This window comes from Schistocerca nitens, unplaced genomic scaffold, assembly GCF_023898315.1.
Source record: "Schistocerca nitens isolate TAMUIC-IGC-003100 unplaced genomic scaffold, iqSchNite1.1 HiC_scaffold_363, whole genome shotgun sequence".
In the NCBI taxonomy this organism is placed as follows: Eukaryota; Metazoa; Arthropoda; class Insecta; order Orthoptera; family Acrididae; genus Schistocerca; species Schistocerca nitens.
In genome coordinates, this window is record NW_026045897.1 from 42961 (window position 1) to 58234 (window position 15274).

Below are 15274 nucleotides of genomic sequence, written 5' to 3' on the forward strand. Positions count from 1 at the left end.
GGATAAGATATCAATAACTATAAACTAGTTTCACTATTACCTTCCTTCTCAAATTGTCTTCCAAAAGGCAATATTTCTAAGTGATGGTTGAGCATATCTGAAATATAAAATTCTTAGCCAGTAAGAGTTGCTACTTTTTAGTGACCTAAGATTTTTTTTCTCTCTGCTACTGAAGAGCCAGCAAAACTGATATCTGATGGAGGAATATACTTTGCCTGTACAAGTAAATTTATTGGATCTTCTTTCAATACATTATTTTTTGCAACACTCATCATGAGGGTTGCATGGATTATGAAACATGACCATATGCCACAACATATTCTTTTGATAAACCAGACACTAATTCTCTGGTTGTTGCCTGCCTTGCTATTTTGTAATGTGTAAAAGTTACCATTAAAACTCATGACACTTTGCTGTTCTCCAATGTCATCTGAATCAAACATAACTGTTTGCAGCACTTGTGTTATGTAAGCCAGGCCACAGCAACTATGTCATATGAATCCGGTTGCATCAAATGTTGTCTAAATGTTATCACAACCACCTCCGCTAGCAATACTCACTATGATAACCACTCCTATGAACACTGATGTGAGTGCATGTAACACAGTAGTCATACCACCACCACCACCACCACCACCACCACCACAATTATACTGGTAAAATAACCTTTCATTGTGATTTTTTAGGACTAAAAAGCCAGTTTGTCCCAGCATATGTTACTTCTGATGAAACAAAGTCCAATCATGTCTTTGCATTATTCGACGCGTGTTTGGACACAGATGCGCAGGATATCTTAGAGCCACCACTGACTTTAAAATGGAATGCAGGAAGGTTAGGGCTTAGTGTACCATCCATCAATGGAGTCATTGGAGACAGAGCTCCAGTTCACACTGGGGATGTACACCTCCCAGTCTCTTTCAAAGGAACCACCCTGGCATTTGGCTTAATCAATTTAGGGAAATCATGGAAAACCTAAATCTCGGTAGTAGGATGAGGATATGAACCTCAAACCTTTTGAATCCAAGTTCAGAAGCATTTCCACTGGGCCACAACACTCGGTACCACCCACTTCAAATAAATACACTGTCACATTGCTTATCCGAGGAAAATGTTAATAGGCCCAACGATTGCACGCAGCTGCAACTGTTGGGTCACCTAGGACACTGTGAGGTAGTGCAATCTGCGACGATATTCCGAGGCATTTTTAGCTACAATGTTCACCCATAGATGTGCAATAAATCTTCCTGGTCTGTGATGGTGACCTGGACACATATCCGAGCACATTGTTGAAAGAAACCCGTTCTTACACTTTGTGATTTTGGACACACTTGTTGTTTTCCCTGTCTCCCTCCCTATCCACCTGTCTGTCTGTCACTACTCCTTAATTTTACAATCTCTGCCAACATTCTATATCCCTGGCTAAATTTTACTGTTCCAGTTACAAAATAAAGCACTTGCACTTGTCTTACTCATGCTCCTGATGCCCTTATGTGAAATTTAGGTGCCATTAATATGAACATGTCTTCTCCTCTGGTCTAGTTACATATTTTATTTTTGTCGGCAGTTGTGGAATTTTACGTAGATGTGTAGAACAAGAAACAGAAGTATGATGGGCAATATGAGAGGTGTAAAGACAGGATTTTTACTGTTGGATCAATAATGTATGCTAGTACCAACTCTGAGCATCATATTCATATTTGCAGCAATTACGGAGATAATTAGTTTCCATGTCACAATTCGTTTGCATGTTGGATATTAATGTCAGCACTTGGAGAAAAAGTAAGGCAAAACTTCTACAGTGATTTCATAATTTTGCTGCTTTTATGTACAATTAAGTAACAGAATTTGTCGGAACACTTAGGGAAATGAATATTTGTCACACTATCTTAATATTGTATTTCATAATGGCACACATGATGAGTCACATATACACTGCACGGCTCTCCCACTGCCGCGTAATAAATTCATGAAAACTTAAAAATGTAGCACAGAAATGAGGACATCCACTTAAGACAGTAATACTGTTCACACCAACACTGTATTCTTACAATGCTAAAGCTCTTACAGTCTGATTACAAAGGCCATTTCTGAACAATAAATCAGGATGATACAACACATGTATTTACACAAAAGTTGACAAGCAACTCCTCTTCAGTTCCATTAATTTTCACATAAATAGCTCTCAATAATACCATCACTATTCAAGTGTATCTAGTTCAACAACTTGCTGATTAAGGTTTCTAAACAAGAATAACTTTAAATACACTTCTCTCTACTGACAATGTCTTGTCCAAGTTAGGCCCATAAGAGGACATTTTAAACACACAGAATAATTACTGCTAGCACATTGTTGGCTTCTTACATTGTTGGTGCTTAATCTCCAAACTAGAGACAACAAAATGGCTGTGTAGACTAAGAACCTGTAGCACAAAGTCCTGAGACAAAAAAGTCCAAGTTACTGTCCAAAATTGATGAGAAATGACTTTTCATCTTGTGTTTATAGCTTATGGATCCAGCGGAACCTGGAATGTAAGAATTACAATTTGCAATGACATTCACAAGAACCTTGTTACAAGTCTAAATCTTCAAATAAGAAAATATACACACTTTAGGTAATTGTATAGAAACACAATTTTGGTACATGCTGAGAAGATGGTATGACACTACCTACACATATTATATTGCAGTATGGAATCAACAAGCAAACTCTACCAACTACTACATACCCAAATATATATGATTAAGATTTTGAGCAACAATCTGATCTTTGTATGTACTAGTGACTGCTTAACACTATTGTATAGGGATTTCTAAATTTATAATTGTGTGTCCTAACTGTTCCTTATCGTATCTAACATGGGCCCTCACAATTCCTTTTTATATCATGAATTTCCACATGCTTTTAGAATATCAACCCCACTGTAAATTCAAAGGAATACAGATCTAAATATGAGAAGTTCCAAACTTTTGAGGAAATAGTTTCCTGTGTTGTCCAGCAAAACTATTTGATTGATATACCTTCACATAATTTTTTAACAACAGCAACATAACATTTCATCTGTTTCCAAATAAAAAATTATCACCGAGAAGCAGTTGGCGAATATGGGCTTTATACTATACTCTGTGTGAAAATCTTTGCTTCTCCTGTCTAGATGCAGATTTTCATCTGACATTTCATACCAAATAATTCAATAAACAATAATTGCACTCTATAAGAAACATAAAATCTAACCACATTATGTGTCTGACTAAATTAATGTTGGAAAACAGCTGTCAAGAATAGCGAATATTGTTAGGAGGGAGTATTATGGCTGTCACATGATCCATCCATCCAATCTGGGCTTGTTGTCAATCTCATAAATTTAGCTATTTGTCTAATTTAATTATTGCTCTGCTAGTACTTGGTGTGCCATTAAGTACTTAGTTTTGTTGTTACACTTCACTATTTTGTTTGTTATTTATCTTACTTGGCAATGACAGTAGCTACAAAATTAGCTGAAATGGAAATTAGGGTTTACAGTTCGGTTGATAAAGAAGTCATTACAGACAGCCCAAGTGCGGGATGGGGGAAAGAAGTTACCTACAATATGTGATCAAAAGTATCCGGACACCTGGCTGAAAATTACTTACAAGTTCATGGCACCCTCCATTGGTAATGCTGGAATTCAATATGGTGTTGGCCCACCCTTAGCCTTGATGACAGCGTCCACTCACACGCAGGCATACATTCAGTCAGGTACCGGAAGGTTTCTTGGGGAATGGTAGCCCATTCTGCATGGAGCGCTGCACTGAGGAGAGGTAGCAATGTCAGTCGGTGAGGCCTGGCATGAAGTTGGCATTCCAAACTATCCCAAACGTGTTCTGTAGGATTCAGGTCAGGACTCTGTGCAGGCCACTCCATTACAGGGATGTTATTGTTGTGTAACATTCCACCAGAGGCCGTACATTATGAACAGGTGCTCGATTGTGTTGAAAGATGCAATCACCCTCTCCGAATTGCTCTTCAACTGTGGTAAGCAAGAAGATGCTTAAAACATTAATGTAGGCCTGTGCAGTGATAGCGCCACACAAAAAAACAAGGGGTGCAAGCCCCCTGCATGAAAAACACGACTACGCTATAACACCGCCACCTCTGAATTTTACTGTTGGCACTACACACGATTGCAGATGACGTCCACAGGGCATTCGCCACACCCACACCCTGCCATCGGATCGCCACACTGTGTACCGTGATTCGTCACTCCACACAATGTTTTTCCACTGTTCAATCATCCAATGCTTATGCTCCTTACACCAAGCGACGTGTCATTTGGCATTTATTGGTGTGATGTGTGGCTTATGAGCAGCCACTCAACCATGAAATCCAAGTTTTCTCACCTCTCGCCTGACTGTCATAGTACTTACAGTGGATCCTGATGTAGTTTGTAATTCCTGTGTGATGGTCTGGACAGATGTCTGCCTATTACACATTACGACCCTCTTCAACTGTTGGCGGTCTCTGTCAGTCAACAGACAAGGTCAGCCTGTACGCTTTTGTGTCGTACGTGTCCCTTCACGTTTCCACTTCACTATCACATCAGAAACAGTGGACCTAAGGATGTTTAGGAGTCTTGTAATCTCAGGTACAGAAGTATGAAACAAGTGACACCCAATGACCTGACCACATTCAAAGTCCGTGAGTTCCGCGGAGTGCCCCATTCTGTTCTCTCACAATGTCTAATGCCTACTGAGGTCGCTGATATGGAGTACCTGTCAGTAGGTGGCAGCACAATGCACCTAATATGAAAAACGTATGTTGTTGGGCGTGTCCGGATACTTTTTACCACATAGTGTATGTCCTCAAAGGAACTGTCCCAGCATTTGCTCTAAGTGATTTAGAGAAACAATGGGAAACCTACAGTGGACAACATGACAATGATCTGAAACGCATTCCTCTGACTGAGTACAAGGTCTTACCACACTGTCACAACACATAGTATTTTAGCTGAAATCAAGTAAGTATGTCGATTACCTAAGATTTCATGCTTAAGTGGTTGATGTTCTCACGAAATTCCTCAATCCCAGTTTATTTTTGTGAAAATTTCTCAGGATAGAATTTCATTTGGGAAAAAGAGTCAGAAGTGTTAACTTGGAGACCTACTTGTTTACATTATTTTTCCTTGAATTTTCTAGGTGTAAGGAACAGTTTCCTAGATAAATGTGGTACAAATTTTGTTAAAATACAGTATAACCCCACATTTACATGCCTGGAATTAACGTTTCCATGCCATTTACGAACCTTTTTTATTGCTCCTATCAAATTTCTTACATGCACAATGTTAATTTGCACCTGATTTTGCATTAACAAATTTATAATTTTTCTGCGATTTGTACATTATAAAAACATATTCTTGGAGAAAAAAACTGACAGAAAATAATGCTGGTATAATATTGGCTGTCAAGTAGTGTTTACAAACATTACAGGATTAAGTTTCTTGACACCAGGGCACTTCACTCAGCAGATTTGAACCAATAAACACGTAAAAGCTGAACAATTCATGCCGAATCTCCTGCCGCTCTCAAGCTCTACTCAGTGTGGTAACTGATGGGAGTAACTAGATTCGTTTGGATAAGGAACTTGTGATCAATCCCAAGCATTTCCAAACTGTCTTTCCTGTGCATACATAGTTTTGTCATTGTTGTGATCATTGTGACACCTTTGTCGAACCATATTTAGTGTGTCTCTTGATTTGGCCACTTGTACTGCTAGCTGACGTAATCACTCACTTTTTGTTGCTCAAATGTTTCTGGTTTAAACAGCACCTATTACGTATTTTTTCATGCTGAGCAAACCATATTTCAAGAACTTATTCTCATTGTCAAGTGAAGTTTTTACGATTTTTGTTTTTTGTTTTATTGAAGTTACACAAACAAAGAATGTGAGTGATAGTTTGCATGTTTGGATTTCCACATAACTGAGGAGGCACAGTACACGATAACCTAAAAAGACTACTACAGTGCAAGATACACAGAACACCACACGTGCTAACACCACAGAAAATACTTATGTACATAATTGCACTTGACAAGAAAAAATTCTCAAAACATTGTGCTTAAAAAAAGGGGGGAGGGGGGTAACTACTGCAGTGTTTCATTATTTAAATAATTAATGATGGCTGCAGGCTTTCCAAAGACACCGATTATGACATATGAAATTGAGTCAAATGTTGCTAATTCCCAGCCAGCCATCAGTTCCAGTTACATCAGCGGTTTTTGTTAGATAATAAACCTTTATTAGATAGTAAACAAATCCCTGACAAGGATTTTGATGCCTATTATGTACATATTGCTTCCCATGGTCCAGGGGTAGCATCTCTGATTAATAATCGAAACGTCTTTGGTCCCAGGTTCAAATCCCGCTGCTGCTTAAATTTTAATTAAGAATCCGCATAGGCAGAAGACGACTTCCAGCATAAGAAGTCGCCCTCATTCTGCCAACATCCTTGTCAAAGAGGACAGAGGAGCGGACAAAGGTTCAGGGCACACTCTTGTCCTAGGGGTGGAAAACTGCCAATAAAGGTAGAAGAATCAGCAATGATCAATGGCATAAGGATGCAGAAGGCAATGGAAACTTCTGCATTAAAGATGTGTAATGCGTATCCACAGGACATGTGGCCCGTAACTGAAGAAGTATCATGATGATCTCCCCATTGGCAAAAGATTCCGGGAGGGGACTTAGAAGGCAAAGGTGACCATGAGAGAGAGAATGAATAACCAATGGAAGGATAGTGTTCCACGAGTTGGAGCACGGAATGTCAGAAACATGAATGTGGTAGGGAAACTAGAAAATCTGAAAAGGGCAATGCAAAGGCTCAACCTAGATAGAGTAGGGGCCAGCAAAGTGAAATGGAAAGGAGATAATGATTTCTGGTCAGATGAGTATAAGGTAATATCAACCGCACCAGAAAATAGTACAACGGGTGTAGGATTAGTTATGAATAGGAAGGTAGGGCAGAGTGTGTTACAGTGAACAGACCAGTGATAGGGTCGTTCTTATCAGAATCTACAGCAAACCAACATCGACAATGATAGTTCAGGTATACATGCCGACGTTGCAAGCTGAAGATGAAGAGAGAGAGAAAGTGTAGGAGGATATTGAAAGGGTAATACAGTATGTGAAGGGGAATGAAAATCTAATAGTCATGGAGGACTGGAATGCAGTTGTAGGGGAAGGAGTAGAATGAAAGGTTACAGGAGAGTATGGGCTAGGAACAAGGAATGAGAGAGGAGAAAGACTGATTGAGTTCTGTAACACATTTCAGCTAGTGATAGTGAATACTCTGTTCTGGAATCACAAGAGGAGGTGGCATACTTGGAAAAGGCTGGGTGACACGGGAAGACTTCAGTTAGATTACATCATAGACAGAGATTCTGAAATCAGATACTGGATTGTAAGGCATACCCAGGAGCAGATATAGACTCAGATCACAATATAGTAGTGATGAAGAATAGGCTGAAGTTTAAGACATTAGTCAGGAAGAATCAATGCACAAAGAAGTGGGATACGGAAGTTCTCTAAGGCTATATATACAGCAATACAGAATAACTCAGTAGGCAGTAAAGTTGAAGAGGAATGGACATCTCTAAAAAGGGCCATCACAGAAGTTGGGAAGGACAACATAGGTACAAAGAAGGTAATTGCAAAGAAACCATGGATAACAGAAGAAATACTCCAGTTGACTGATGAAAGGAGGAAGTACAAAAATGTTCCAGGAAACTCAGGAATACAGAAATACAATTCGCTGAGGAATGAAATAAATAGGAAATGCAGGGAAGTGAGGATGAAATGGCTGCAGGAAAAATGTGAAAACATCAAAAAAGAAATTTTGGTCAGGACAGACTTAGCATACGAGAAAGTCAAAACAACCTTCCGTGACATTAAAAGCAAGTGTGATAACATTAAAAGTGCAATGTGAATTCCAATGTTAAATGCAGAGGAGAGAGTGGATAGGTGGAAAGAATACACTGAAAGCCTCTTGAGAGAGACGATTTGTCTGATGTTATAGAAGAAGAAACAAGAGTCGATTTAGAAGAGATAGGGGATCCAGTATTAGAATCAGAATTTATGAGAGCTTTGGAGGACTTAACATCAAATAAGGCAGAAGAGATAGATAACATTCCACGAGAATTTCTAAAATCAGTGGGGGAACTGACAACAAAACGACTATTCACGTTGGTGTGTAGAATGTACGAGTCTGTCGACATACCATCTGACTTTCTGAAAAACATCATCCACACAATTCCGAAGACGCGAGGAGCTGATAAGTGCAAGAATGATCACAGCACAATCAGTTTAACAGTTCATGCATCCAAGTTGGTTACAAGAATAATACACAGAAGAATGGAAAAGAAAACTGAGGAGGCTCTAGATGTCTATCAGTTTGGCTTTAGGAAAGGTAAAGGCAAGAGAGGCAATTCTCACGTTGTGGTTAATAATCGAAGCAAGACTAAAGAAAAATCAAGACATGTTCATAGGATTTGTCAACCTGGAAAAAGCATTCAACAATGTAAAATGGTGCAAGATGTTCGAAATTCTGAAAAAAGTAGGGGTAAGCTATAAGGAAGATGGGTGATATAAGATAAAAAGGGTGTAAGCCAAGGATGTAGCCTTTCGCCCCTAGTGTTCAATCTGTACATCAAGGAAGCAATGATGGAAATAAAAGAAAAGTTCAGAAGTGGAATTAAAATACAAGGTGAAAGGATATCAATGATACGATTTGCTGATGACATTGCTATCCTGAGTGAAAGTGAAGAAGAATTACATGAACTGCTGAATGGAATAAACAGTCTAATGCGTACAGAGTATGGACTGAGAGTAAATCGAAGAAAGACGAAGGTAATGAGAAGTAGTAGAAATGACAACAGCGAGAAACTTAGTGTCACGAAGTAGATGAAGTTAAGGAATTCTGCTACCTACGCAGTAAAATAACCAATGACGTACAGAGCAAGGAGGACATCAAAAGCAGACTAGCAATGGCAAAAAGGGCATTCCTGGCCAAGAGAAGTCTACTAATATCAAATATTGGCCTTAGTTTGAGCAATAAATTTCTGAAAATATACATCTGGAGTACATCATTGTATGGTAGTGAAACATGGACTGTAGGAAAACCAGAACAGAAGAGAATCGAAGCATTTGAGATGTGGTGCTACAGTCGAATGTTGAAAATTAGGTGGACTGATAAGGTAAGGAATGAGGTGGTTCTGAGCAGAATCGGAGAGGAAAGAAATATGTGGCAAACACTGTTAAGGAGAAGGGTCAGGATGATAGGACATCTTAAGACATGAGGGAATGGCTTCCATGGTACTAGAGGGAGCTGTTGAGGGCAAAAATTGTAGAGGAAGACAAGACTGGAATACACCCAGTAAATAATTGAGGATATAGGTTCCAAGTGCTAAGCTGAGATGAAGAGGTTAGCACAGGAGAGGAATTCGTGGCGGGCTGTATCTAACCAGTCAGAAGACTGATGACAAAAAAGTACATATATCATACACAAAGAGCAAAAATGCAAGGGCTACTCTACAAGTAACTTTTACAGCTTAAAACATTATTTCACACATTTTACATTTTCCTGCAAAGTAAACCATTTTTATGAAGTCCCTTGAAAACTATGAAAGTGGGGTTTCACTGCACATAAAAACAACGATGTAACACCAAAAACAGAGAAAATGCTGTTGAAAAATAGCACTGAACTTTTCAGAAATACATTTATTATAATACAGAATAAATTTTTACTGTCCCAGTTTCTCAGAATTCTGCTCAGTTTTTAAAATCAACCGAGTTGTATTTTTCCTCTCGCTGTTAATACTTCTGCTTGACTATTTGGTTATTTAATGTGCTTTTCTCCACAATACAGTGACTTCCAAATACCATAATGCATTTAAATTCTAGGATCAGTGTGAAATATACTGCTTAGTGTGCGTAAAGTCTCTCATAGTCCATTGGTTTGATTTTCTCTTATATTTGAGTTTTTTCCAGAACTATAATTTTCTATATTTCCTTTAATTTTTCTCTAATACCTGCTGTTAATTGAAAGAAAATGAGAGATGACATGCAGCTAGGATGAAAATACTACAGCAGAGAGAAAATATGAATAGCATAATCCTCTGGTGATTAGAGAGAGAGAGAGAGAGAGAGAGAGAGAGAGAGAGAGAATACACGCAGTGCAAGGCATTGTTGTGCCAAACACAATAAAAAAACAACACATTTTTACATCTAGAAAGAAACAAGAAGTTAGTAAATCAAATTATTCAAATACTGCACAAACTACAAAATTATGTTAAACATTTCACATGCTATAATTATTCTCATTAAACTGAGACATTTATTTACCTTTTCTATGATAATAGTCTTTTGCTTTGGCTTTCCTTTGATAATGGCATAGCATATCAGGGTCATGGCCATCACAAACAAGAAGTAACTCGTGTGTATCAAGTGGAGATTGATCAATGAACGATCACGCTGTAACAAATAGTAAAATAGCAGTCGGCAATAAAATCTGAACACTACCTTAAATATGAAAATTCTGAAATAAATTAAATCATTTTTGTCAGCATAAAAAATGAAGTATAATTGGGATATTGTCACTGAAGACAATTTCAAATGTGAGTATTACTAATTGTTTCAGTTGGTAACCAGACGCTTCATATTATCTTAGAAGTTGAGAAGAAAAGCCTATATTTATAGCACTTTCAAATTTATAAAAAGCATTTGACAATGTTTATTGGATTACATGCTTTCAGATTCTGAAGGTTGCAATGGTATACAAAAGAAGAAAATGTTATCTACAATTTGTATAGAAACCAGAGTAGTGTTAAAACTCATGATTGCAAGCAGCTGTATGACTCCAAAATTTATCACACAACTGGTTTCAGTTGTTTCCAGACCATCTTCTGGTGTCTGCATACAACACAAAACCAAAATAAGGCTAAAAGCGTCATCACAAAAGAAAATCTTAAATGTAGGAGTCAACATAGACAATTTACTGTGAATTTACACACTGAAATTTTAAGCAAATGTGGTACAAATAATAACCATTGTAAATCGTCATGGCCAAGCCAACCGCTCCATTTACCTCCAGAACAAAAGCAGATGCAGCATCTCTTACTTTCACATGCCATCCAATTAGCTCATATCGTGTAAGATGTGAGAATTCAAAAACACTGATAACTGAGTAGGATCTGTTAACTGACAAACTGTACATATTGGTACTGGTTGCTGTTATACCACATAATGCAGTATAGGTGTTCACAAGAGTTGTCACCATATGCACAATAGCCTAAATCTCATATCTGTGCTGTGCCTGTTGATGCAATTGGGAGGTGGGGTTACACTAGTCATGGCCTGCACCTGAATAGGAGGGGGAAGGATAGATTAGTTGATCATCTTGCAGAAAATGTAAGGGGGGCCACATGCACACAAGACAAAATACCTGTGATTACTGGAGTCAGAAGGACGCATTTCTTAGGTTAGAGTCAGGTTACAGACAGAGTATTGAAAGAGATTAAAACAGAACAGTGCCATAATGTCTGTAGCAGTATCCAAAGAAATAAAATCGGTGTGTTTCATCAGAACATTAGAGGACTGAAAAATAAGATAGATGAGCTTTTTGTATGCCTAGAAAATGGAGTAAATTCTGAAGGTATAGATGTTTTGTGTCTCTCTGAACACCATGTAACTGCAGGGATGGAGAAGTTAAATTTAAGGGATTACAGATCAGCATCTTATTCATGTAGAATCAACATGGAAAAAGGAGGAGTTGCTGCTTATATAAAAACTGGACACAAAGTGAAAAATATTGAAACATATAGTTTTTGTGTAGATCAGATCCTTGAAGTATGTGCTTGTGAGTTGCTACTGCAATATACTTCTATACTAATTGTAACAATCTACAGATCTCCTCAAGGTAACTTTTAGCTACTCATGAAAAATCTCGAGGCATTATTCAGCTACCTGTCAGACAAGAAGAAGCAGTTAGTGGTTTGCGGTGATTTTAATGTATATTTCCTTGAAAGATACGGATAGGACAAATGAGCTAGTATCTTTGTTTGGTTGTTTCAATCTAGTATCTGTTGTAAATTTTCCAACTCGTGTGCAGCAGGATAGTAGGTCACTTATCGATAACATTTTCATATGTAGTGCTCAGGCAGAAACAATTAATGTGTACCCAGTTGTTAATGGGTTATCTGATCCAGGGTGTATACGCGGACAAGGTAAAAAAGTTCCCAAATTTTTCCAGGATCTATCGGTTAAAAATACATTTTCTCAGCAGTGAAAATACATTTTCTCCTGGGTGAAAACACACTTTTGCCATGTTAAGTGAGAGTATACTTTCCCTTAGAACTGTAAAACTTATCCTTTTAAAGGATATGGTTTTATACAGCAACGTAGAATTTCCCGGCACTTTAAAAAATGATACTCAGGGGGGGAAAAAAATGCCATACGTGCTAGAAGATGAAAACGTGCACCTGAAATGCAGCGAACAGTTGAAACTGGCCAACAGTGTGGAATAAATTGACTGCCTCAGCAGGAAAGCTTAATAAAAGCCAAATTTATTTATCAAACCGACAAAAATAACTTCATTGTTCTGCAAGGCGATTAACGCTTGACTGTCAGAAAGGTGGAAATAAAATAAAATCTGAAACTAGTAACATATTTTAGCCTTCCGTAATTATGTGAATGTATTTTAATTCACTTAATAGCTCCCAGCCACAGAAATCCGTCTTGTTTTCATTTGACATGAGAGTAATAAACAACGAGGAAACAGAAAAATCACTAAATGTAAAAAAGGGTCACGTGGAGACTACTTTTACCCCCCCCCCCCCCACACACACACACACTCTCTGTAACTCAGGCTGCTCTGCGGAAAAAAAAGGACTTTTAAAAAATAAGTTAATTTTCTAGCACACATCCTTCTGAAGAGTCTGATACATAAAACATATATCTTCGAGGAAATGTAAGACATGTTATTTGGTCTTAAGTGTGCAGTGCGGTGCCACCCATCTTCAAACAACATTGTCACACCGCATGTCACTGTATTTCGCTCTGTGGAACTCAAACGTGTATATTTTGTAATGGATGCCATCAAACTATTTCAGGATGGTGGAAATTAAAATGTCCTGTAGCGTCTCTTCTGCTCCCAGTTGGCCGGTTAGACATCCTGCCCCTCTTTTTTTGTTATTGTAAAAAAAGGCCTCACAATTAATACCGGATAGCATTATTTGTAACCAGGAGAACAAGAACTCTTCAGAAAATCTGGACTCTTTATTGCCTATTAGCCAATAACTTGCTCTTCTGTGCGACATAAAATTAAATATAGGACACCTAAAACCAGCAAAGACAAGAGACAGGCAAGACAGTAAACATTTCTTCAATCCTTAGGTCCCAGCAATTTATCTCTCTAATCTTGCTACAGTTTTACATGGTGTGCTTTCTTTTCTGCAGAAGAACTATTACCTTAGCGAAGTTCATCAAACATTTTGCTACATGAAAAATAGAAATGTTGTTGTCTAATACTGAAAAAGCTGTTATACAAATAGTACCCAAGACTTGTGTGGTTTCTCAATCTGATTACACCTATTTTATCACTGTGTGCTGGAGAAAACAAAATAGCCATTTCTAATGTTGCAGCAATTGTAATACACACAAAATAAGCGAGACTGTTTTGGCAATAACGATCATTTTTATAATACGTCAGAATATAATTCACGAAATACCTATTTGGTCTACTACAGGCAAAAAGCTTTACGTTAGGAAATAGTTTCACATTTCATTCATATGCCCCAGTTTCTCATGCATGAGACCGAAAAGTAGTAGAAAGAAATTTTTATATAAATTTGGAATCGTCATATTCTTCCATAATTTGTGTGATGTCCCTGTTTCTTCTCCTTCCTCGTTCTAACAAACAGTCTTGTCATCACTAATTCTGTAACTATTCCTACCACTGTCAAAACTCATTCTCCAGTTAACTTTACGAACACTGCCACAATCACAGTTTATTTGTCCAGCAATTATTCTCCCGTTAGGCGTTATTAGTGTTCATACAATCCGTTTTCCGCGCTACTCCCAGAATGGAACTTAAGCGACTGCTAGCCCAGGACTACAACTGGTCCTGTCTAGTCTAGCAATCTGGCCAAAAAATTTCTGTCAAAATTTCACTTTCTTGGATACACCGAGAAGATAATACGTAATCTTTCTTGCCTGTAAGTAATTTATTTCCATTATGGTAGTCTGAATGTATGGATTTCACTAGTAATTATAACAAGGATGGACATTCGCAAACCGAATCAACCACATAAACAAGCAGCAGTTAGCATTCACCGGTTCAGCTTTATTCTGCTCAGCTCGTATAGCACCATCCCGTTTTGTCTGCAGGAAAGTTTATTTCTAGATGTGACGAGGATTCCCCTGGCAGAGACATCATGCAAACTATGCACGCTTTCAAAAATCAACTTCTATTGTTTTCAAAAAGCAGCAGGGATGTGTTTCAAAATCATATAATAATCTATAGACCGATGGGTGCAGGATGCTAGGTGCTTTGTGAAACAAGGTTTTCCCCCCCCTAAAGAATATGAATTTGCCCCCTCCCCCCAAAATTGCCACCCGGTTCAGATACCCCGGTTTGCCCCCACTACCCACTAGATCCGGGCCTGCAGCACACCCATGAATCTGGCAGCTTGGGCGTGCCAGTAAAATTTTTCCAGGTACCATGTGGCTGGTTGCTGCTACTGCTGGTTACACAGCCAACAGCCACATTTTTTTTAGCCAGAAGCGGGAGAAGGTACTACTCTTACGCGACTCAACTGCTTGTGTGCATGAGCCCGCTCGTAACTGATTAAATGAGTCTAATGTAAACAGTTTGTGACGTCACTCTCATCAAAGGCAATTTGTTGTTATGAGGCATTGCATAGCCTTTCAAAAGCCATTGACACATTTTGCTGCTGGCAGACACTTGTACGAGCACTGTGTTATTTTATTTGGTGCATTTCCTTTGCAATTTAGGTTTAATTTTTTTTTCTATTGTTCATATTTTAATGCTGCAGTATTATTCTGCAGTCGCGGGATACAGAAATATCTTTTGTCAGAGTATTGGTTCTTACCAGTCAAAATTACAAAAATTTAACTGAAAACTAAAACAATGAAAAATTCCCGGGACTCTAAAAAATTCCCAGGTTTTTCCCCGGTTGTCCCGGGTCATATACACCCTGTGATCATGACGCACAATTAATGGAAATAACA

The 15274-nt window shown here is 38.2% G+C and overlaps 1 protein-coding gene across 1 annotated transcript in view; it reads right to left on the bottom strand.

Moving 5' to 3' along the window:
* Positions 1–1872: 1872 nt before the first annotated feature.
* Positions 1873–15274, bottom strand: part of LOC126228341 (transmembrane protein 248-like) — a 52129-nt gene continuing 38727 nt past the window's right edge. The window contains exons 5-6 of the mRNA XM_049942290.1: positions 10370–10498; positions 1873–2522 (exon numbers count right to left, since the gene is read on the bottom strand). Of these exons, the coding sequence (XP_049798247.1) occupies positions 2505–2522; positions 10370–10498 (147 nt within the window). The 3' untranslated portion in view covers positions 1873–2504. The remainder of the gene's footprint in view (positions 2523–10369; positions 10499–15274) is intronic.